This window comes from Harpegnathos saltator, unplaced genomic scaffold (assembly GCF_003227715.2).
Source record: "Harpegnathos saltator strain DR-91 unplaced genomic scaffold, Hsal_v8.6 scaffold462, whole genome shotgun sequence".
Taxonomy (NCBI): Eukaryota; Metazoa; Arthropoda; class Insecta; order Hymenoptera; family Formicidae; genus Harpegnathos; species Harpegnathos saltator.
In genome coordinates this window covers 638,961-662,531 of record NW_020230275.1, presented here as the reverse complement: position 1 = coordinate 662,531, position 23,571 = coordinate 638,961, and the positions used below count along the sequence as shown (strand labels likewise).

The following is a 23,571-nucleotide window of genomic DNA, read 5'->3' as shown; positions in this document are numbered from 1 at the left end:
ATTCTGTTGATGAACATATTTTTATTTCAGCACTAAATTAAAGAGAAGAATTTTAAATTAGTAGGAGCTGAAATATATCGTTCAACACGTATCTGATTTTTCTCCTCCTGATCTTCTGATGATTATAAAGCCAGTGATGATGAGACAGTAGAAAATTTAAATCCTATTGGTACACATACACATGTGTATGTACTATCTTCCCCCGCTCACCCCAACAAATAGTTTTCTTTCTTTCACTGAAAATCCTCAATTTGACTTCGAAATTGCTCACCTCTGTCTTCGATTGGATGAAAAAATTTATATTCAGGGGCGAAAGGGTTAAATAGCGAAGGGTTATTCGGCGATCGAGAGTACAGCTCTGTTGACAAGCATATTTTTCTTTAGCACTAAAATGAAGAGAAGAATTTTGAGCCAGGAAGAGCTGGAACGCATTGCTGAACATATATTTGATTTTTCTTTTTCTGATCTTCTGATGATTATAAAGCCAATGATGATGAGACAGTAACAAATTAAAATTGCAATAGTACACATATGTAGCATCCTCCCGCGCTCACCTCAACAAATAATATCATTTTTCTCATTAAAAGTCTTCAATTTCTTATTTCGAGACAACTCACCCCTCTCTTATCTCCGATTTGGTGAAAACATTTATATTCAGGGACGATAATGATTAATCGACGATGTTTTTAGCGACCGGAAGCGCTAATTTTGCTCGTTTTCTCGTTAACCCCGAATCCGCAAATGAAGAGAGCGCGCGTAGTTTCTCGACTTCATAAAGACTCGCTGTGAATTCTACGAGGACAACGACTGCGTAAACGCGTTATACGCGACGCTGAAGAGCTTCGTCGTCATTGTCATCATCATCGTCTCCGCGCAGTTGACGATGAGCGAACACATGTCGGCCGCTGCGGTATTAGACACAGCAAGAGCCTCAACTTCGTCGCCGTGATAATCCGCGATTACACCCCGTTACGTCACGGTAATATGGGCCGTTAAGTTTTAACGCAGTCCATATGTATGCGCGGCAACCGGTTCTTCCGATGGTGCTAATAACGGACGCAACGCATGAATCGTGAATCGTGAATCATGGCGAGCGCAGAATGTTGCGAGCGAGTGCCAGAGGAAGAGAAACGGAGAGGGACGGAAAGGGAGAGGGGGCAGGGAGAGAGACTGTTAATGAGTCGTTAGATAATAAACGTCTGAAGCATGATGAACGGCAGGCACGTGGTTATGGCTGCTTCGTGACGAGAGGGTCGTCGAAACCGCGGCGGTGGAGGCGGCGGCGGCGACAGCAGCGGCAGAGGCGAATTAATTGCATCCGGCCACGTACGCTGCGCATTACGACCAATTATTTTCGACAACGCGAAAAGGACAAGCGAAAAAGGCGAGTATTATTAAATTAAGCTTACACACAAGCTCTCCGATTGCGTCTGGCTCTGGCACCTCTCGGTTGTTGTTATTCGCGGACGGAATATTAACCACTTCGCCAGGATCGTCGATTTTACCCGACAACAGCCGCCGAATGCGTAACTGCGGCATGTTTTTTTTTTTACAACTGCTGGGAACAATGTAATGTTGGTTTGCGCGCAATCCCGTGTTTTGATATTTATCGTACCGCAAGCTTTACTTCTACGTGTAATTTTTCACTCCTCTTTATATTTACTTGCTGTCTGTGTTCACTGTCTTTATTTATCTTTATGTTTACTTGGTTTATATTTATGTATATATTTATCAATTATATTGGTGATATAATTTTTGGCTTTTTCAACGAACTTTTAAAGTTATTTCCTTTATTTTATCTTTATCTTATTAAAAAAGCAAATTGTACGTGTTGTTGATATATTATTATAAAATATATATACAAGGTGTTTATAAAAAAAGTCCACGGCTTTAAGGGCAGATAGTATTCGCAAAATGGAGGAAAAAGTCACTTCTTGATTTTGTCGATAATGACATTTGCAGTACTCCCAGTTATGATGAGTGCAACTAATGTTGCACTGGAATTGTTTATGACAGTAGCTAAGTCTCATTGAAAATTCCTCATTAGAGAGTAGAATGCTCGTATTCTGGACTCTTCTTATATTGCGTTTCCGGTCGATTCATATTTTTGCAGAAGCAATTTATTCCAGAAACGGTAGAAGACAGTATATAATATTTCTGTACTTTCTTTCTAATCTCCAATTCCTACCGAACTTTCCAATGTAAAAAAGAAATTAAGAAATTAAAAAATATGCGAAACATAAAAATATGTTGCATTATTTACTCCCTTAACTATTACTCTTATTTACTCTGCTTAAATTCGTAATGTTTATTTTTCAGTTTTACTTTTTTAAATATTTCTCTTTAATTTAATGAAACTTGGCTGCTGTCATAAATGATCACAGTGCAAAATTAGTTGCACTCATCATAACTGGGAGCGCTGCAAATATCATTATCGACAAAATCGACGAGTGACTTTTTCGGCAATCTCTGCATTATCATCTGAATAGGGGTAGACAATCAGTCGTACTGACTTACATGTTGATGTTACACCCTGTGACATATATGTTACACGAGTCGAGAAATTAATATTGTCGGTGTATGAATAATTATTTATTTTAGTCAAAGCAAGTGACTTACTTTTCTGCTATTTTTTGATTAGAATAATACGATATCTTTTTTAACGTAGTACTGTAAGAACTTTGCGACATTTCTCTGCAACTGTTATTCACTATTTATGAGGATACTTGACTAACTAATTGCTTGATGAAACGTGCGTATAAATGGAAAAAATAGATGTTTGTTTACATTCCAAGTAAGAGTGAAGAGACTTTTTTTACGAATTCCTTTAAAGCACTCATTGATAAATGATAAAGACAAATTGCATCAGAAAACACAAAAATACTGGGTGCGAGTAAGTGATTTGCTTCAATTAAAATAAATAATTGCTCATAAGTTCGACAATATTTATTTTTCGACTCATGTTTATTACGACTTTTCTCTTCTATTTTTTGAGTGGTACCTGTCCTTACAGTTCTGAATCCTTCTTTTAAACACCCTATATATGGAAATATTTCGCGCTTTGATTTATATTGGTTTATGTTTATCATACGTAGTTATATCGATAATATAATTTGGGATTTCTTAATTGAACTCTCAAAATTATTTTTTTATTTATTGAAATCAAATTGTGCACACATTGTAAATGCTTTATTATAAAACACGTACAAGTGAAAGTATCTCGCTCTAAAACAGTAAAGTAATATCGCGCCGCGGACAAGCGCCGTATCAAAAAGGTTAACAACTCGACTCGTCACATAATTTTCAATCAGGCCTCTCGTCCTGCGCGATTCTCTCCCGCATGTTTCTCGCTATGCGGCAGTTTACCGCCTTTTAACTCTCCTTCTCTCTCTCTCTCTCTCTCTCTTTCTCTCTCTCTCTTTGCTTTATTTCTGTCTCCTTTTTTCACCGCGCTAATATAAACCGCGCTACGTGCCGCCATTTCGGTGCGGTTGAATTAAAACTACATCTTTTGCGGCCGGTGCGACAGTAGTTAACTGAAATTTGAATTTTAACGGCGAACTACGGCACGATACGCGGTTCATCGCCCCCGTTGTTTTTAATTACACCGTCACGTGTAAAAACGGATGAACGAGCGCACGTTCTTTGCCTAGGGCGGAAAAAATCGCGCTTCGCTGTGGATGAAAAAGTCCACGCTGCGCAATGGCGTCAAGTTCTACCATACTGTCTCTCCTCCCTTCCCCCCCCCCATCTCCCTTCGAAAGCCGTTTTAATCGAAACGCGGACACTCGACGAAACGCCGATTTTCGAGTCGCCTAAATAGAAATCCGACAACAAGAAGGGAGGGAGGGAGAGAGAGAGAGAGAGGGCGGAGAGACTCTCCTCTCTTGCGACAGTAACGTTGATTTCATCGGAGGAACACGGATTCGCGATGAATAAGGGCGGAAATTACGTCTACATCTATCCGCGTGTAATTCCATCTGCGCGGAACTTTTCCGATGAATCCGCTTTTTAAGCGACTCTCGATAAATCTCTATATCCGCCTTTGCCTCGGAAAGAGCTACTATTTAAGTTCCTTTGAAATGACCGTAATTGACGGCACGATAATCGCGCGAGCGCGCGGCGTTTTTACCAACAAGTCAGTAACAGCGTTCGCACAAACAAAGGAGCATTTTAAGCGCCAAGTAGCAAAGAATCAGCAACAACGACGGACTCCTCGATGCCCGCTCGCGGACGTTGCAGGTGAGAGAGAAAGAGAGAGAGAGAGAGAGAGAGAGAGAGAAAGAGAGAGAGAGGGTCGGCTTATCGCGCGCGTATATATGTGCGGTCGGAGCAGTTTAAGCTGCGACCGCACACACGGCTTTGTGTTAAAATATATACGCGCTGTCACGCGGAGCCGATGCTCTTTTTATTTTACGCACAATCCCCCTTCTTCCCCCCGAGGACGACGCGGGACCTCGGCGTTATTTCATGCGGCACGAGCGAAACGCCGAGCGCCGGGCGCTTTTATCGCAGGAAATCCCGAGTTCCGCGGCACTGTCGATGTCGTATCGAGTTTCGTCAAATTGAAAAGCGATTCGCAGTATAAAACGAACAAGCACGCGCGCGCCGGCCGATTAATACACATTTTACTGCGACTTTTTATCTCCGCTCTTCGCTCCCGCGCGCCAAAAATTAACACAGCTGCTCGGACAGCGCGCGCTCCCTTGGATGTGTGTGTGTGTGTGTGTGTATGTGTATGAGAGAGAGAGAGGAGAGAGAGAGAGGAGAGAGAGAGAGAGTGTGTGTGTGTGTGTATATGGACTTATCTGAAACATTTTTACCCCGTATCACTCTCTCTCTCTCTCTCTCTCTCTCTCTCTCTTTCCCCCCTCTCTCTCTCTCTCTCTCATTCCACCTTCTCTTTGTTTCCTCTCTTCCTCTCGGCGCAGTATCTGATTACAGTTCGCGAATGAATAGCACCAAGTTCACAGACTGTGTCCTCTTTTCCAAAGTACTTTTTTATCGCCGGCCTTCAGATCGCGAAGTTCTAGAGCATGCGAGACTCCGCGCGTTATTTCCATCGGGGAAGTTCCAGATATCGGCGTCCTTCGAGCCGAGTGCCAGCGTATATACAGCGGCGTATTTTCAAAAGAGATTTCTCAAGACCCTCCGCTCCATCCGTTCGCCCGACGAAATGCGTGCGGATATACCCGTGCGATCACAATGTCAGCAAATTTCCCAGATAAGGAAGAAAGAATCGCCGAGTTTTTCCCGAGGAGCGAAGACGCAGAGAGGTTGCGACGGAACATTTGCCCCGAGCGTTTAAATATAGAATCCGCAAATCGCGCGTGGCGAATGTGTCACACGTGTCTGTGATACGTTAGAATGTCCAGTCACGGCTCAACGTAGCCCGAAAATACACGGTGGTTTCACGAGAGAAAATCCCCTACTCTATGGTCCGTAAATTACGGGAACCAATTTGTCCACTAACGTCGGTATAGTTTGCTGCGCAATTATGAGATGCCCTACGTCGTTACATAAATATGGTTGATTCTTTTGGATATTGTGGTAAACCTCCCGCGTCCTTGAATCTTCGCTCATTCTTGCTTCTCGTTGGAAGATTCGAGATTAAAGATGCGACACGCATCTATGTGTCTCGATATTTAATCTTTTCGTCCCTGAATATAGATTTTTCTCCAAATCGAAGATAAGAAGACAGAAGTCAGCTATTTCGAAGTCAAGTTGGGGATTTTCAGTGGAAGAAATGAAATTATTTGTTGGGAGTGGGCGAGGGAGGATGGTATATGCGTGTACCACGAGGATTTTTATTTGCTACTGTCTTATCATCACTGGCTTTACAATCATCATAAGATTAGCAGGAGAAAAATCAGACATGTGTTGAGCAAAGCACTTCAGTTTCTCCTGGCTCAAAATTCTTCTCTTCATTTTTGTCATGAAATAAAAATATATTCGTCGACAGAGCTATATGCGCCTAATCAATGAAGACATTGTTATTTAACCCTTTTGTCCCAAGAATATACATTTTTTTCCGAAATCGAAGGCAAGACGGAGGTCAACTTTCGAAGTCAAATTGAGGATTTTTGCCGGAAGAAACGAAATGATTTGTTGGAGGTGAACGGGGGAGGATAGAATCCGTGTACATTTATGTATAATTAGGATTTTAATTTGCCTTGGTCTCACCATCACTGGTTTTATAATCGTCGAAAGATCAGAAGATCAAAATCAAAAGTCATATATATTGAGCAGCTCTAGCTTTTTCTGGCTCAAAATTCTGCTCTTTATTTTAGTGCTGAAGTAAAAATACGTTCATCAACAGAGCCCGATCGCCGAATACGTCGTTCTTTAATCCTTTCGTCCCTGAATATAATTTTTTCCCCAAATTGTAGGTAAGACGGAAGTCAGCTGTTTCGAAGTGAAATTGAGGAATTTCAGCGAAAGAAATTAAATTATTTGTTGGGGGCGGACGGGGGAGGACATGGTACCAGTAGGAAATTCGGCTAGTACACATATTCGCGCAGCTCCGGTAATTTAAAATATTTACCTGTGTGTAGTCGGGACGGAAAGGTTAAATGTGTAAATTGTATATATTGCCGCGATGCACCGAGCTCTCCTCTATTGACTCGCGTACGTGCCGACCCGCGATTCGAATGCGAGGCGATGCGTATACAAAGCGCAAGACTGTTTGGTCTCGTAATCTATCGAATAAAATTGCGATCACGGACGGGGAAGTTAATTTATTCTTTTTTTTTCTAATCTCCTTTAACCCGCTTTTCTCGCAGTATCACGTCGGAGCCTGCGATATATAAAAGTTTTCACAATGTTGCGTAAGCTCTGATAATGTTGAAATGTTCCACATTTTACTTCCACTCCGATAGCTTCTAAATGTTTCATTTTCCATTTGAACGTTTCGTTCGGACATTTTAACGCGATAATTTAACGCGATATTATAACGCATATTTTAATGCGATAATTATAATAGCGAGTCTCTAAAAGTGGTAAGTGTAATGTTTTATGCAACGATACGTTAATATGTTTTTAAATGCCTCATCTTTCATTTCAGTGTTTCGCTTGAACATATATATTTTAACGCAGTGTTATAACGGCCAGTCTTTGAAAGTAATAAATGTAACGTTTTGCATAACGATACGCGTGTTAATTCAGGCTATATCCTTGTTACACGTATTTGCCGGTTCTTTCGCGTAAAAATGCGCGTCGGAAACGGCCCCGATACCAACATACTACTGTGATCAAAAAGTATCCGAACTTTATTTCTTTTAAATCGCGGGTAAACTGTAAATCAAATCCGTTAGCTTTTTTAAGTTAGTACACATGTCCTTCACATTTGGTGAAAAAATCATGGCGTTCCTTCAAGCCGTTTGAAAGTGGCAGTTGTTTATGTCAGTGTTGCGCACGGCGATTTTTACGATGTCGAAAAATATGGAGTAAAGAATTTGTTTGAAATTTTGTGTTGCGAACGAAATTTCGTTCACAAACGTATTCAAAATGTTGCAAAAAGCTTATGGCGATGTTTCGATTGTTTATCGAAAACAAGTACGTTTGAGCGGTTTAAGAAGTTTCAAGAAGGACGAGAATCCGTTGAAGACGACCCACCTCTGGAAGACCATTAACGTCAACGAATGACGCTCACATTGAGAATGCGAAAGAATTGGTGCTCCAAAATTGTCGATTGACTGTGCGAGAGATAGCAGATGAAGTTGGAATATCATTTGGATCGTGCCAGCACATTTTGTCCAATGTACCGGACATGAAACGGGTCGCATCGCGCTTGATTCTGAAAAACCTGAATTTTCTCCAAAATTTTCTTCAAAAACTCAACGAATGTCGCTCCACAAGCATCGTATTCACCAGACATGGCCCTCTGTGACTTTTTCCTGTTCCCCCTCCTGAAAAAAACCATTTCGCGGAAAGCGTTTCGAATCGATTGAAGACATCAAAGAAAAATCGTTGCGTGAATTGAAGGCCATACCGTCTGCCGCGTATGAGCGATGTTTCCAGGACTGGATCAAACGCAGGCATATGTGCGTTGCAAGCAATGGGAACTACTTTGAAGGAGACTACAAGAATTTTGATGATTGAATTGTAATTTTGATTTTTAAAAATAAAGTTCGGATACTTTTTGACCACAATAGTATGTGCGCATGTATCATAGTGTGTCGTTTGATAGGTTTCGAGTCTGAAGATGACGTTACCGGTCGCAAACTGTTGCAAGGTGTGAAAGCCACACGTCTTTTTAATAATTGTGATCCCGAGTGATTAGTCACATGCGACGCTCAGTTTCGTTCTGACAGTCAGTTGTATTAAATTGGTGCAAAAATAAATGCGGTTTTTATCATCTTAAGTTTGGTGCTGATTTCTCCAGAGTTACCGTTATCTTTTCCAGAATTCTTGTAGGAATCAACAAATTCGTTTCCCGTTGGGAAAAATGTGCGCAGACCAACGGTCTTTATTTCGATTAATAAATGTAATTTTTAACTGATATATGCGTCCTTATACTCGATATGTAAAAACCGTAATTTTTTGCATCGACCTAATAGTACGCGTGTCAGTATACTTGTTTAACGATGGAAAAGATCGAATATCGTTGCGTGATTAAACACGTGAGTTGACTAGGTGGGACGACGCCAAAGGAAATCAAAACCAAGCTGGTTGACTCTGCTCCTTCGTTTTCAACGATGAAAGTTTGGGCTGCCGAGTTTAAGCGCGACCGCACGCGAGTGTGCTCGATGATGAGCGCTCAAAAACTGCAACGACTGAGGAAACGATCGACAAAGTGCATCAAATCGTACTGGATGATCGGAGACTGAAGAAATCGCGAATGCCGCACGTACACACTCCTGAACGTGTGCTCAAAATATTACATGAAGATTCGGATATGAGAAAGCTGACTGCGCGATGGATCCCGCATTTGCTGATGGAAAACGCATTCGACACAACATTGCAAAGGAGCGTTTGGACCGATTCAAGCGGACACAAAGGACTTTTTGCGTCGATTCATGACTGTTCGTGACGAAACATGGATGCATCACTGTACACCTGAAAGCAAGGAACAGTCAAAACGGTGGACTTCACTGGGCGAGCTTGCTCCGAAGAAGGCGATGTTTCATTCGGAAGAGTTATCGCGACTGTTTTTTTTAAGATAGTCTCGTCGATTATCTTCAGGAAGGAAAAACTATTACTGGCATATGCATCGTTATTAAAACGTTTGAAAGAAGAAATCGCAAAAAACGACCGCATTTGAAGAAGAAAAAGGTGCATTTTCATCAATCGTCATAGCCAAACTGCATGAATTATGCTACGAACTGCCTTCCTCCCCATTCTATTCTCTGATATAGCCCCCTGCAACTTTTTTTAATCTAACACAAGAAAAGGATTGGGAGGAAAAACAATTGCGACCGATGAGAAAATAATCGCTGTAAACGAATATTCTGTAGGAACTGGCTCAACCTACTTTGCAGACGGGACGAGAGGAGGCCATATTGAAAAATAAAAAATCCGTTTTTTGCCGAAAAATATAAGCGCTTCATTGTTAAGTCCGAAACTTATCAAACAATCCAGGTGCAAGATGCCCGAACTTATAACTCCCGCGTAGATTAAATAACATGAAAACAGGGATGAGAGGAACAAAATTTGCGACCAGTGAGAGAACGATTGCCGTAAAACGATTTTGCAGGAACTAATCCAACTTACTTTGCTGACGGAACTAGAAGAGAACTAGAAAAAAGATGGACGAAGCGTACCGAGCTGAGAGAAGGCCATATTGAAAAATAAAAATTTCTTACTCAAAAATATAAACGCTTTATGGTTAGGCTCGGAACTTAAACAATCCACGTGTAAGATGCCCGAACTTATAAAACTCCCGCTTAGATTAGATGAAACCGGGCGGGAAATTCCTCTGCCATTTTGTGCGAATCACGGCGAAAATTTTAGGGTTATTAAGAGAGGTTAGGTTATAAAAGAGGCTTAACGAACGGACTTGCGGGCGATCTGTCGAGAGATCCGCGATACGGCGACATCTGCCGTCGTGTGCTTGCGGATTTGCTCGCGGTGAAGAGAAAAGCGCTCCGCCCTTTCGCGAGAAAACCACGATCAAAATCTCGAGTCACTAATCAGAGGACACCCGCGAATGAATCTTGCGCGTAGCAATCTCCTCCGAGCTAACAGCTCAGAATTTCACGTGTCTCTTTTTTCCGCAAAGTGTACGCGACTCTTTTGTGCTCACTTCACAACCTACAAGCACGCGTCGCACGGCTCATCTAGCTCGCAGCGTGTCATCACCCAGCAACCTCGTTGAATTAAAAACTCGAAATGGCACGTGAAGTTGTTCGTGGACTCGCGGAGGAATTTTTTCCTCCAGGTCGACCTGAAACGACCGCACGTACGCGCGTCGTCAGACAACCCGTGCGCGTAAACGCAGCTCGTTACGCGACAGTTGAGTCAACGAGAGAGAGTTCTTGCTCTCCGCACAGGCGATCTGATTGCGTCAAGACGCGAAACATTAATTGCGGTTATACGTGCCCGGGACTTAAATGCAACGTAACCGGGCGCGACGGGGCGCGCCGCAGCAGCGCGCGCAGTGCGCGCCGCTGTCATTAGACGCCTCAATAATTGCGCGAGCAATTAACGCGAATGCATCGGATATTAGCATATCGATAGCTATCGAGAATCATGACCCGTTTGATGCAGTGGCCAGACAATTATGAAGCCGGATTTTGCCGATGTTTGAACGCGGCTCGGCAAATGGGCCGCTTAAACGCGTTATAGACGGTGTTTATTCGCCCCCGATATTTCTAATACTTTCATCGCTCGCAAACACACGCACGCACAAAACGGCGTTTTTATCGCCGACCGGCTTCATCGAATTCCGCACTCTGCGCGTTCGATCTCCTCCTCGTCTCTCTCTCTCTCTCTCTCTCTCTCTCTCTCTCTCTCTCTCTCTCGCGTGCGCGCGCGGAAGCATATTACTTACCAAAACAAATGATAAAACAGACGAGTGTGGGAAGAGAAGTAGACATCGCTTTTCCCCGGCGTGGCGCATTCACATATTGATATACTATCTCAGGCGCATCTCAGTCGTTTTTAAGAGAGACGCTAATTGCCGACGGAGACCGATGCACTGTCACATTCCGCGCGTGCCGGCACTCGTGACATCCCACGTACTCTCGCGCGATCGGTGCCGACGGAATCACCAGGAGCCACCGTAGATCCATGCACAGCACTCGCGCCAAGTGTGTGTGCGTACGTGCGTGTGCGTGTGCGTGTGAGTACGTGTATGTGTGTGTGTGTGTGTGTATGTGTGTGTGTGTGTATGTGTGTGCGTGTGTGTGTGCGTGTGTGCGCGCGGATGTCAGAGCGCGTTTTACGACGCTCGTCGCACGGATCAGGACGTTGCGCTTAATTAATCGCCCCCACTCCGCGGCACCCCGTCGTCGTCGTCGTCGTCGTCGTCGTCGTCGTCGTCGTCGCCGTCGTCGGCGGCGGCGGCGGCGGCGGCAAAATCACGTCAAACCGAAGCACTGGCCGGCGATTCCGTCAGCACGACGAGACGAATCCACGAACGGCACCGCATCCTCCTCCGCATCCACAAGTCACAGGTCGACGTCGCTGACGACGCTGAAGTGACGCGGAAGTGCGCTCGGGAAATCAAATCAGCCGCGGGCAGTGCTCTCGGAAGAATGGCAGTACGGCGCGACGTGTCGCGCTCGGATCCGTCGCGCGCGAATCTCGCCGACGTGACTCGGCCAACAGCGAGTTGCTGTCTCCGCTATCGGCGGGCCAGCTTGCGTTTCCTGCGACAGCGCGGCTGCTATCGCGTGTCAGCCGGCCGTCGGCCTCGGCACGCGCACTTCAAGCTCGCTCGCGCCGCATCTCGCAGCGCGATCGCTCTCGCTCCTCCGGCCGGAATTGCACTGGGGATCACGCGCGATCCATATCGACAGGTGCGCCGAAGAAGAAGCCCGTCCGCCGGCCGTCTTACTCGCGCTGCCGAGCCTCCTCGTCGTCGTCGTCGTCGTCGTCTACGCGGCTGGTCTCGCGCTACATCGGCGGCCGTGGGACCGCTCGCGATGCATTAGACGATCGTCGTTATTAATGCAATCTACATGACGCGCCGGACGTCCCATCGATCATCCCGGCGCGTGTTTCCTCCGCCCGCGCGACGCCCCGCCGCATACTTCCGGCCGCGCAATTTTTCTCCGCGAGCTCCGCACAGATCGAGAGAATCCGCCGGGACCTCTCTCTCTCTCTCTCTCTCTCTCTCTCTCTCTCTCTCTCTCTCGCGGCTGCTTCAGCACCGTCGGATCCAACTGTATAGCCGAGATGGCACCGATTCCCTCTCGGTCGCGCCTTGTCCAGGCAGAAAGGGGGAGAGAGGGAACTCTCCGTGTATTTTTCCCAGCTCTTCAATAATGCATCAATATCGCTGTCGCGCCCCAGGTAAACAAGTCTCGTCCGCAGCTCGTTGGCATAGCGGCTGCCGCGGGAGATGGCGCGTTTTACGAGCGACTTTGAACTTTAATATCCTCCATCCCTCAGCCGTCGCCGATGTGCGACTCCGTGATTGAACCGGTGCGGCGGTCCGCGATCACACTGGCTCTTCTTATCGCAGACTCGCTCAGTGCTCAGGTTTACCTCGACGCCAGGTTCTCTCGAGTCCAGCGCAGTCGAGGGAGAAAGAGAGGAGAAGAAGAAACAGGTAGTCGGTCCTTGAGCGCTGAGGAACGGTGCCTTCCGCTCGGCGAAGCGGAGCACCGCGGGACGGAATCTGCTGCGACGGAACTACCCCTCGCAGTCTCTACTGAGTCCTCGGGGGCAAGCGGACTCTCCTCCTTTCGCAGCTCCTCGGAATCCTTCAAGTGGGCAGTGTACGGTTTATTATTGCTCAGCAGCCGCTCGAATGTCCGCTCGCGACGACGCGGAAATGCCCGCACGCTGATCGTCCGCACCACGTCCGACGCCCGACGACGACGCGCCGCGACGCACCTCGCGTTCTCCACTCCGAGATCTCGCAGCGATCGCGATCGAGCGGCCGTTGGACGCGCGAGAGATCCTCCGGCTCGATCATCCGCCCGACCCGTCGCTCGATCTCCTGCACACCGCTATCACTCAACCGTATCACACCGTCGCGGGTTCGTGGGCCCTGCGAGAGGAACTCGTGGCACCGGGTCTCACGCACTAGGTCTCTCTCTCTCTCTCTCTCTCTCTCTTCCTTCCTCTTCTTCTCGGTTGTCCTTCCGCGCGCACCGCACCGCGTCTCACGTCCGCTCCGGAGCACGCATGGCCGAGGAACCGGGTCCGTCGCGGAGAACGGTCCGGGTGAACGAGGCGAGAGCGACGTCCACGTCAAGCACGAGGAGCAACGCGCGGTCGGGCCTGCGGTACCAGCAGCAGCATGTCGCGCTGACGTCCAGAGAGAGGTCCTCGGGAGAGCTGCGCGCGCGAGCGGGCCCCTCTCGCGCGAACTCTTCGCCCCCTGACACCTTCGTTCGCGGGAAGGCGCGCGCGACGCGACGACGGGGAGAAGGTCGTGGCTCTTTCGAAACGGCGATGCTCCCGCGTCGAGGATAGCCGAGGGACTACATTGCGCGAGCGCCACTCGGGCGTCGAGCACGCAGCCGCCCCGTTCAGCCCGTGGAACTGCGCCTGTGTGCGCCCGTGCTCGTCCGTGTGCCCGCCTGAGGGTGTATGGCTCTCCCGCTGTATGGGTGTGTGCGTGCGCGCGCGCGCGCGCGCGCGCGAGTTCCTCCCATAGCCCGGTTGTATATCAGACCGTTTCCCCACCCCCGCGTCAGCCGCCACCCTTTTACCCCGTCGCCTATCTCGCGCGCATCCCCTGTTCCTTCTTCTTCTTCTTCTTTCTCTTCTTCTTCCTCTTCCACTGCTAATTCTTTTTCCGCCGCTTCTTCTTCTTCTCCTGCCGCCGCCGCCGCCGTTGCCTCTACGCCTTGTTCCTCCCCCCGCCTTCTCTCTCTCTCACACACACACACACACACTCTCTCTCTCTCTCTCTCTCTCTCTCTCTCTTTCTGTCGAGCTGTTCCTCAGCCGCCACCTCGCTCGCCTCCTCGTTCTCCTTTTTCCACGCTCTTCTCGCCGACGCCGGAGAAAATCGCAGCCCCGGCCCGATAAGGACGCGAAAAAGCGCGAATCCGGTTATAACTTATGGCCGAGATAATTAAAAGGAGTTACAGAACGATAATGGAGTGCCGCCCCTGTCATCTTCTTGCGCGACCTCCGGGTCGAGCTGATCGTCGTCTATCCGCGTTGACTGTCGGTCCGGTCGACTCCGAGACGTTCCGTCACCGCGAAACTTCGCCGGGAAAGTCGCTGACTCGAGTCGCCGAGTCGGATAGCGACGGACCAGCGCGAGCGCGAGATTTACTATCGGCGGAAAGGCCGAGTCGTTAGCCGCGCGCTCTCAAGGACATCTCACCGCGGGAGCGCGCTGCTCCCATTTCTCCTCTCAAACAGTTCATTCACTAACTTCCCCCGGCCGTTCTCGATCGCCGGAACTCTCCGCGAATTCGCCCCGCGACCGCGAAGAAAAATAGACGTGTTCGCGCGGCGGAATTCGCCGGACGAACGCGCGGAAGGCGGGACGAGAGCGGCTTTATCGTCCTGTTAAGAGCCCGAGAGACGTGATCTGCTCCGACATCCCCGTGTGTTACCTCCCGCCACCCTCCCCCCCCATCCCGCGGCGTACCCGCTGCAGTCACGTGTCACCGACTACTTCGGAAAGCCAGCGTGTGGCGAGATCAATAGGCATATCCGGCGCGTCTTCGGCATTCCGAGAATACGCCAAGAATTCCGAGGGCATCCCCCGTCTCTCTCGACGTCTCTTGACGAGAATTAACCGGCCGGCGATCTTCGCCTCTTTATGATATCGACGATTACGGCAAGATCGCGGGGAAGACCCCGAAGACCGTTTGCCCGATCGCCGCGGGTTTTGCATTCCGCCGATGATCCAGTTAACAGAGCGGGGAAGCCGCCTTCCCCCGGGTTGCACGTACGTGTACGTGTGTGTGTGTGTGTGTGTATGTGTGTGTTAGGATGTACGAAGAAGCATAAAGTATCGATATTTTGTATCGATGTGAATCGAAATGCATAGTACCGATATACCGATATATTGATTAGAAATATGTCGATATTAGAGAATATCGTTAAGGTTTTTGCACACAGGAATGTGACAACGCCTGCTGCGCGGCGAAAATTCACGCGATAGCTAATCAATCGGCGGTATTCATACACAGAGAGAACGATTTAGTTGAATTTAACAAATGCTTATTTGGAATAGTCCAAATAAATTTTTTGATTGATCGAACGAAGTTTTGTTTGACGCAACAAAAATATTTTGTTGCAGCTTAGTTCCAACGAAATGTTTTTGTTGCGTCAAACAAAATTCTGTTCGATCAATCGAAAAATTTATTTCGACTATTCCAAATAAGCATTTGTTAGATTCAACTAAATCGTTCTCTCTGCGTAATAAGATCTTATATTTAAGACTGTCTTATGTTCATATTCAGATATTCTGTAGCCAATAAAATGATCTGTATAATATCTGAAGAGATGAGTTTAAGACGATCTTATATATAAATATAAGATCTGATTATGAATATCGCCCTTACGATCGCTCTACATTAGTCGCAAAATTGATCGCAGCAGTTGCAACACTTAACGCAACAGCCAATTATATGCGTCAATGGTACTATTATGCTTCTGATTGGCTGTCGCGATAAGCGTTACTAGGACTTTTCAATCAGAGACTGGGCATAAGAGAGCCAGTTTTGATTAGTCCTTTCGTGTTTCGTCAAATCATACGCAGTACTCAATCACAGTAGGTTATCTTAGGTTCAGGAGAGGTAGACAAAGAAAGAGATTGAAAATATGTCTCTATTTCTCTCGCACGATTTTGATAAAACCACAGGGCTATGGCTATGGCATACAAAAAACATAAGCAGTAAAATTTAAGCAGTAAGGAAATTAGCTAATCACGATCAATTATTCTGCGACCGTAAGGAGAATCGTCGATTGTGGTTGGTCAATTTACTTACTGCTCACGTTTTACTGCTTACGTCTTTTTATGTGCCATAGCCCTAACAAAGTAGTTTTCTCTGTTGAACTATGTTCTAGTCAAACTATGTTTTGGTTCGTATCGGATCAATTGATATTTAAGTTTTTAACTCTTTAACGCCTACTGGTAACTATAGTTACCAGAAACACATTTAAGAATCCATAACTTGGTCAAAAAAGGAGATATTTTCGTTTTTTTTGCGCCACTGTAAAGGTGAATTCTTTTTCTTGAAAAATGGTATATAGATTGTATATAGAATGATAACATGTTTTGTCAAGTTCCAAGTAGCCATAGTTAGCATTGTTACTGACATCTAGAATATAAATGAATATATTGATGTCTGTTATAATTTTGTATATTTGGAAGCTTTCTCAGATGCAAAATGTGAAATTAAAAGAATACAGAAATTCAAAATGGCGAATAATCCAATATGGTGGACATGAAAATTAAGAAATCAACTTATTTTCGTGAAAATAACCTGGTGACCTACAGTTTTTTATGCGGCGAAAAATGAAGGGACGACTGACTATCTAAATGGTGACCTAAAAGATATTCTTCTGAAATAGTAAGCTTGATGCTCTGAATGATAAACTTCACTCACAAATATAGTAAATTTTCAGCTGAAAAATGTCAAGCTGACTATCAGAGTTGTGTCGTATAGATTACCCTTCATTTTTCTCTCTATAGGTTGCTCATTTCGTATATGCTTTTAGGATCCAAGTCATATTTACCAATAAACAAAAAACGAACGATAGAAAAAATCAATATAAAATTCTGATATTTTTTTTTGTTATCACTACTTACAGTCTCAGTTAAAAACTCAAATTTTATTCTTAAAACACTTATAAAAAAGTCCGGCGTTAAAGGGTTAAACGATATGCTAAGGTATTGTAATTTAAGATATCGATACAAAATATCGAATATCAAATGGCGGATGTATCGATATTTTTAAATATCGATTCGGATCGGAACATCCCTAGTATCCGTATATGTGTATATCCTCGTAAGGATTCATAAACAACGAAACGACCCGTGGGGGATATTGGGCGCGGGCTAAATTTATGAAGCAATCGCCGAGGCAATAGTTCGTCGCGCGAGGAAACACGTATCCGTGATCTCTGCGCGTCGGGCTTGTATCTTGATTGTCTTCCATCGGCCATCGATTACCGCGACGTACACGACGACTCGATTCGCGGGCGCGCGCGTGCGCCGAGATTAATTGTTATATCGATTTGCCATGAATTTTAATGCGTGCGAAACTCGCGGCGGAGTAGCGCCACTTGATTAGCATTCGCTTTGTCAGAGGTAAGAGCGCATTACAGCGCTTCCCGCGACGTGTTGCGAATATTGTCGACGACTTCAAGTGGATGTACCTCTTTCTGCCCTCGACCGTGTCCTCCGCCGCTGTCCCCCCTCCCCCCTCCTCCGCATAATTTCGCCGTGCTTTGTTTCAGCGCGCTGCGACTGCGCTCGTAAGCCGATCTCGCGGCACACCGTCGGACTGCGCTTCACGTTCGTTAAGGGAGTTACGCTTGATCCGCCGTATCCTCGATTGAACGGTCCCGTGGGTAGGCAGGACGGGGGGAGGGGGGGGGAGGGGGAGAAACGAGCGAAGAAACAAAACAGCACATTTTTGTCGCCTGTTTTTCTTCTTCCCTCTTCGCTCACGCAGCGCGGGATATTTTACCTTATCCCCCCCGGTCACGCATTGATTCTCATACCGTAAAACAAGCCGGCGGGGTGCAAACGATGAATAGCGAGACCTACGCGGTGATACTTCGCGGTCGCGCGATACAAATGCGCGCTTTTTGTATAATACGTTGGCGCGTCACTTCTCCGCGCGTTGTTCACATTAATTTGCATCGCGCGGGCTTGTAAACTCGGAGATCGAACGCTCTGACGGACAACCCTAAACAACGAGAAAAGAGGAACGCGACAGCTCCGCGCGCGAGAGAGAGAGAGAGAGAGAGAGGGAGAGAGAGGTCCCCTTCTCTCTGTCGTTGCCGCGCGGCTTTTGCAGCTCGCTACGGTCCTATTGTTGTCATTGACGGGGCTTATCGTTGACAAAGGTATGACCCATACGGACAGATCGATGGTTATATTTCCACGCACGTGAATTTCCAAAACGTCCGTCACGATTTATCACCTGACACACACCGGGGTAACCGGCCGGCCGACTCAAGCCCGGACAGCCCCCATGGATATTTGCGATATTTAAATCTACAGGCGCGCGGCGTCATTACACGATGGAAAATCCTGACGAGGAAGCGTTACAGCTCGCGACTGCACGCCGGCCGGCCGGCTGACCGGCCGTAATTTTGCGTCCCTCGGCAAAGGGCTCGCGGCTCGCGGCTGCACGCCAATCAGCCCGGAATTCACGGCAGGGTCTCGCGCGCCTTCGAGTTCAGTAGGCATTTAGCCCACGCGCATCCCGGCTGCGAGGGCACGAGCGATGCGCCGGTCGCGTACCTCCCGTTAGGGATGCCGATTTTTTTTTTCAAACAGATCGATTTAAAGATCGATTCGAATCACGAAGGAAATAATCGATCTTTAAAAAGTCGGTTTGTAAAGAATCGATTTCAGAAAATCGATTTGAATCGGTATGCATGTAAAGCGAATCATTCATTAAAGTGTACTATCTGTCAAATTTCCACACTCTAAAGTAGACCTCGTGTAATTCATATGAAGTTTAATATGAATTAAAGAAATTAAACAGATGGTGCTCTTTTGGTTGTGTTGTGTGTGGCCACAACAAGATAGAAAAAGATCTCTCATTCTTTGTGCTAAGGATTTAATTAGTTTGATTAAACGTCAATCAAGGGTTTTTAAACGTTATTAAATAAGAAATCACGTTTACTATTATATGCATATACATATGTATATAATATATACTATTACATGGAGTGGCTGTGATTGGTTCGCGCGTTCCGTTCCGTTCCGCTGAAAACTTTCGCCCATGGGACGTCGGCCTAAAGGCAACGTGATATGCATCGCGCAGCCAGTAAGTGAGTTTAAATATTACAACTAAAAGGAATTTAAAAAAAATCTATATTACTAGTAGAAACTGAAAAAATCGTGGTGACAATTTTCAGGATTTACAGGTCGATCCTTGAATCGACTCGGTTCCAGAAAATCAATTTGAAATCGATCTTTTAGGCTCCGATTAATCAATCTTCGTTTAAATCGATTTAAAATCGGCATCCCTACCTTCCGTAACTTTAATCCCGAGTTCTCGTCAAGGACCTGCGTTCGACCGCCGGAGTCGCGGCGCGGCCGTAAAGAGAGATCAATAGGCACACACACACACACCACACACACACACACACACGCACGCACGCACGCACGCGAACGCACACAGCTGTATGTTCCAGATTCCACGAATGTTCCAAACAGCTCTGCCGCTCTCCGTCTCGGCTTTCCGGCAAATTATGGATACAGCCGGAGTGGTTCCTCCTCGTCCGCAACGACGAGACGCAAGCAGAATGGACCTCTCGCCACCGATTCCGGGCTATTATCGTCGACTCGAGCGCGGCTCCGTTCAGCCTCAGCGTGATCGCAAGTGCGGATCTCGCGGCTCAGGCTGCCCGCTGATCGACCTCTGACCGTGATACTTCGTGTATTTGGCCGCAATTAGCGGCGAACCAGCTCCCGTCAGCGCGCAGTCGAGCCCCCGGGGGCTCGACTGCGTTTCCTCGTGTCCACGTCCGCGATATTCGAGAACCTCGCAGTCTCCGGTCGCGAGCGTGTTGCGAAGCGCGATCCAATAAGACTCTCATTATGCGGATCAGGCGACGTTATAATTAAATTAATGGCCGCTCTCTTCTTCTCCGCGCTCACCCAGTAGCCGGCCCTTAATTATCGTGAAATACGATGGTGGAAGCTGTGCGCGTGCGCGCGAGCGCGCGAGCGCGATGTGTCGGTTGTATTCCGCCAGCTATCGCATCGGGCCATCTGGGACATTTAAGGATGATCTTGGTCGCTCTGGGGAATGTTAATGGAATATCTCGGAGATGTCTACATATCGCGCGGCGCGATGCGCGGCCCCGGTTAATCCCGGGCAGATTTTGCGCACTCCCGGGACACTCCCGCCGCCGCGCCGGGGACGTCTCATCATATTTCATCGCATCGCACCCTGGCGACCCGCGCGTTGCGTCGCTCCTTCTCTCGATAAAAGAAAGAAAAGAAGTAGAGCGGAGGGGGGGGGGAGTCAAGTCGATCGCGATCCGAGGCTTTTTGCCGCGGACCAAGTATCTCGTCGGTATGCCGGCGCACGCGTGCCGCTAGGTAAACCGAGACCAGGTATGGAGTACAGAGGAAAGCCACAGCCCCGACCGCAAGTTTCCCCGTCGGGGGGATCCGGGCGTGCGTTCGTCTAATGACCTATTTCGCGAAGAAACGCGTCCTTCGTTCCGCGCGCGCGAGCGCGGAAGACGCCGACGTCGCGACATCCGCGGCGCCGAATCCAACGTTGGGCTCCGTCCGACGGAAAAACACGCGCCACGTCGCCCAGTGCCACCTGAACATGCACTTGCCGACGAAAGCCCTTAACCCTCTGTGACTTTGAAGTCACATCGATATTCTTGACTTCAATTGCGTATGCATGTACAAATCATGAAATGTTCTTCAAAATAAAGTATCTTTGATTCTCTGAGCCTCTGAGTCTGCGAAAGAAAAGGATTCGAATATTACATAAAATTCCCCAGTGGATGGATGGTTTCTGGAAATTTGTTTTGAAAAATAAGTAAAATAATATTAGGTGTACAAACGAGTAATCCAAATTCTCAGCTAAAGGTTCACTTTAAAGCTCAAGGTTTATTTTAAAAGAAAGTAAAACAAATTTGCCAATCGAGGTATTCGCCGTTGTTTTCTATAACTTTAAACCATCTTTCAGGCAGCTGATGAGTTCCATGTCTGAAAAATATTGTGTCTTTGGACACGATAAAGTCGTCAAGCCATTTTCGGATCTCATCCACTGATTTGGAGTTCGTATCGGACAAGGCATGTTGCATCGACTGAAACAAGTAGTAGGGGCGATGTTTGGTGAATACGCCCCAGATGCTGCGAGACGTCATCGCTGAGATTCATTATGATGTCTTCTGTCGTAGAAGCAATGTGTGGCCTGGCGTTATAACGCAACAATTTCACAGGACGTTCTCTCTTGCTATACTATACCGGCGTTTTCATTCTAATTCTTCATTCAAACAGATTAATTGGTGTTGGTAGCGGTCCGCAGTAATTGTTCCATTCGATTTTAATAGCTCATAATAAATCACGCCCTTCATATCCCACCAAATGCAGAGCAGACTCTTCTTTCCGAAGTGTTTTGGCTTCGCGACCGATGTTGATGGTCCGCCGGAATTTATTCGTTACTTTCCGTATTTCGGATTGTCGTAGAGTATCTATTCCTCATCGTCTGCAACAATTTTTCACAAGAAAAACTTTCTACGCTGCTTATTGAGAAGAGAAAGACACGTTGCCACGCATTGATCTTTGTTGGCTTCATTGCCAATTCATGCGGAACCCATTTTCCTTCTTTCTGAATCTTTCCTATCTCGTGTAGGCGTTTGGAAATAGTTTGTTGCGTTACTCCTAACTGCTCTGCAAGCTCTTTTTGCATTTGTATTGAATTCTCAGCGAGCAGTTGCTTCATTATTGCCGCACTTTCGAGGGTCTCCAGGACGTCCTTTGTTACTCATACTGAAATTGCCGCTTTTAAACCGTCTAAACCGAAATGCATACATCGTACGATACAATATCTTCGCCGAGAAAAGAACGAATCGATTCGCATGTTCTTGCAGTATTTTTTTCTTGTTGGAATTCGCAAAGAATGCAACGTTAGATATGCACTTTATCTGTTGCCATTTTTAATTGTACGGAACTAAATAATTGTTGAGGTTGCGTTGAGTCTTCCACTGTACTAAATGTAATTTTTAACAACTATATGTCAACACTAACCGTAAAAGAGTGGAAAAATTTGATTATTTAAAACTTAATTTCTTAGTCGCTTGGAAAAAAGTTAGGATTATTAATTTGTACACCTAATACTTTCTTATCATCCATAATTAATTACTTTGGTTTAAGAGTTTTGCTTCAGTCTGGTGGACTGTAATATTTTTCTTGACTTTATGATGCAAAAGACTTTTCACTACTACCATAAAATTTAACGTTGAAAGGAAAAAAGATACGAGATTCCTATCTTCTTCTTCTGGAAATAATATTAATAACTTAAGAAAGCTCCTTACGTTGTCCAAATTAATCAATTTAGAGGAAAATATATGCTTTTCGGTTTCGTTACGTTTAATTTTTGACAACTATTATGAATAAATCAGGACGGACATAAAATTTTCAGGAAATTTTTCAGGTCGATCGAAAATGTCAGCTCAATCATATATGGAAACCATTTTGTTCCGGTTTACACTGATAAAAAGTTTCGATACATTAATGCTAATCAAATTAAATTTTAATTATAATTAATTTAATTATAAGTTATATAAAAGGATAAAGGTTCGATATTTCCGAGTTTTGTTAAATTGTTACATTTACATTTTATTATTAACGTCTGTCTCTAACGAATGTAAAATCTAATGTGCTAAAATACCAAAATTGCTTCTAAAAACTAAAACTATTACCGAAGTTGGAAGATACGGAACACATTTTCACGATAGAAATTATTACGGACTTTAATAACTTTTACAACTACGAAATATTGTTGCTTCGAATGTTCGCATCGCAATTTCCTATCAACTGTCAACTATTTAATATTATTTAAATATATCCAAACGTCTTCTAGATACGTGCCTAACAGTTGAGTTTCTGGCGGGCGAAGGCGAGATGAAATTTTTCCCGCCGGCAGAGACGCTCAGCAGTCTGAGAGGAAAGAAATTACACGCGCGATAGGAAACCGCGAGGGGGGAGGGGGGAAGTGTGGTTAGCGCGTCCCGTCGCGTATTTTCGGTATTCGCCTGTCGGCTATAAATAAATTGACTGCAAATAAAGCAGGACGAGCTCTCTCTCTCTCTCTCTCTCTCTCTCTCTCTCTCTCTCTCTCTCTCTCTCTCTCTCTCCCTCTCTTTCTAGCGGAGAAGAGAGAGGCCGTCGCAACGATTCATTTTTCCACTCGACTTTTATGTAACGCGGGCTCGATTTTTATGCTTGTCTTACCGTCGACGATTCTTCATCGACTTTCCGCGAGCGCCGTTATACGCAGCGTTGATGGTGACGTTGACGTTACCGTCGGTATGCCCCGCAAGCCGTCGCGATTAAAGCCGGAGAAGCGGGATTCTCCTTAGGTAGACGCGCGTATCCGCCATTTCCGCTCTCGCCGAACGCTCGCCGGGCCCGCAAATGTGATCCGATCCGTTCCGGCGCGTTGACACTAAAACTCGCGTAATCTCGCGGATCGCTACGCGAGAGCCGCCGTAAGCCCGCGCGCGTCCCGATACTCGATCATTCATTTTTCTTATCAGCGTCGCGCACAAGCC

General features: G+C 46.2%; 1 protein-coding gene across 1 annotated transcript in view; it reads right to left on the bottom strand.

Moving 5' to 3' along the window:
* Nucleotides 1-13,610, bottom strand: part of LOC105184177 (defective proboscis extension response 8) — a 66,682-nt gene extending 53,072 nt beyond the window's left edge. Inside the window, exon 1 of the mRNA XM_011142767.2 lies at nt 10,991-13,610. Coding sequence (XP_011141069.1) covers nt 10,991-11,036 — 46 coding nt within the window. The 5' untranslated portion in view covers nt 11,037-13,610. The remainder of the gene's footprint in view (nt 1-10,990) is intronic.
* Nucleotides 13,611-23,571: the final 9,961 nt, after the last annotated feature.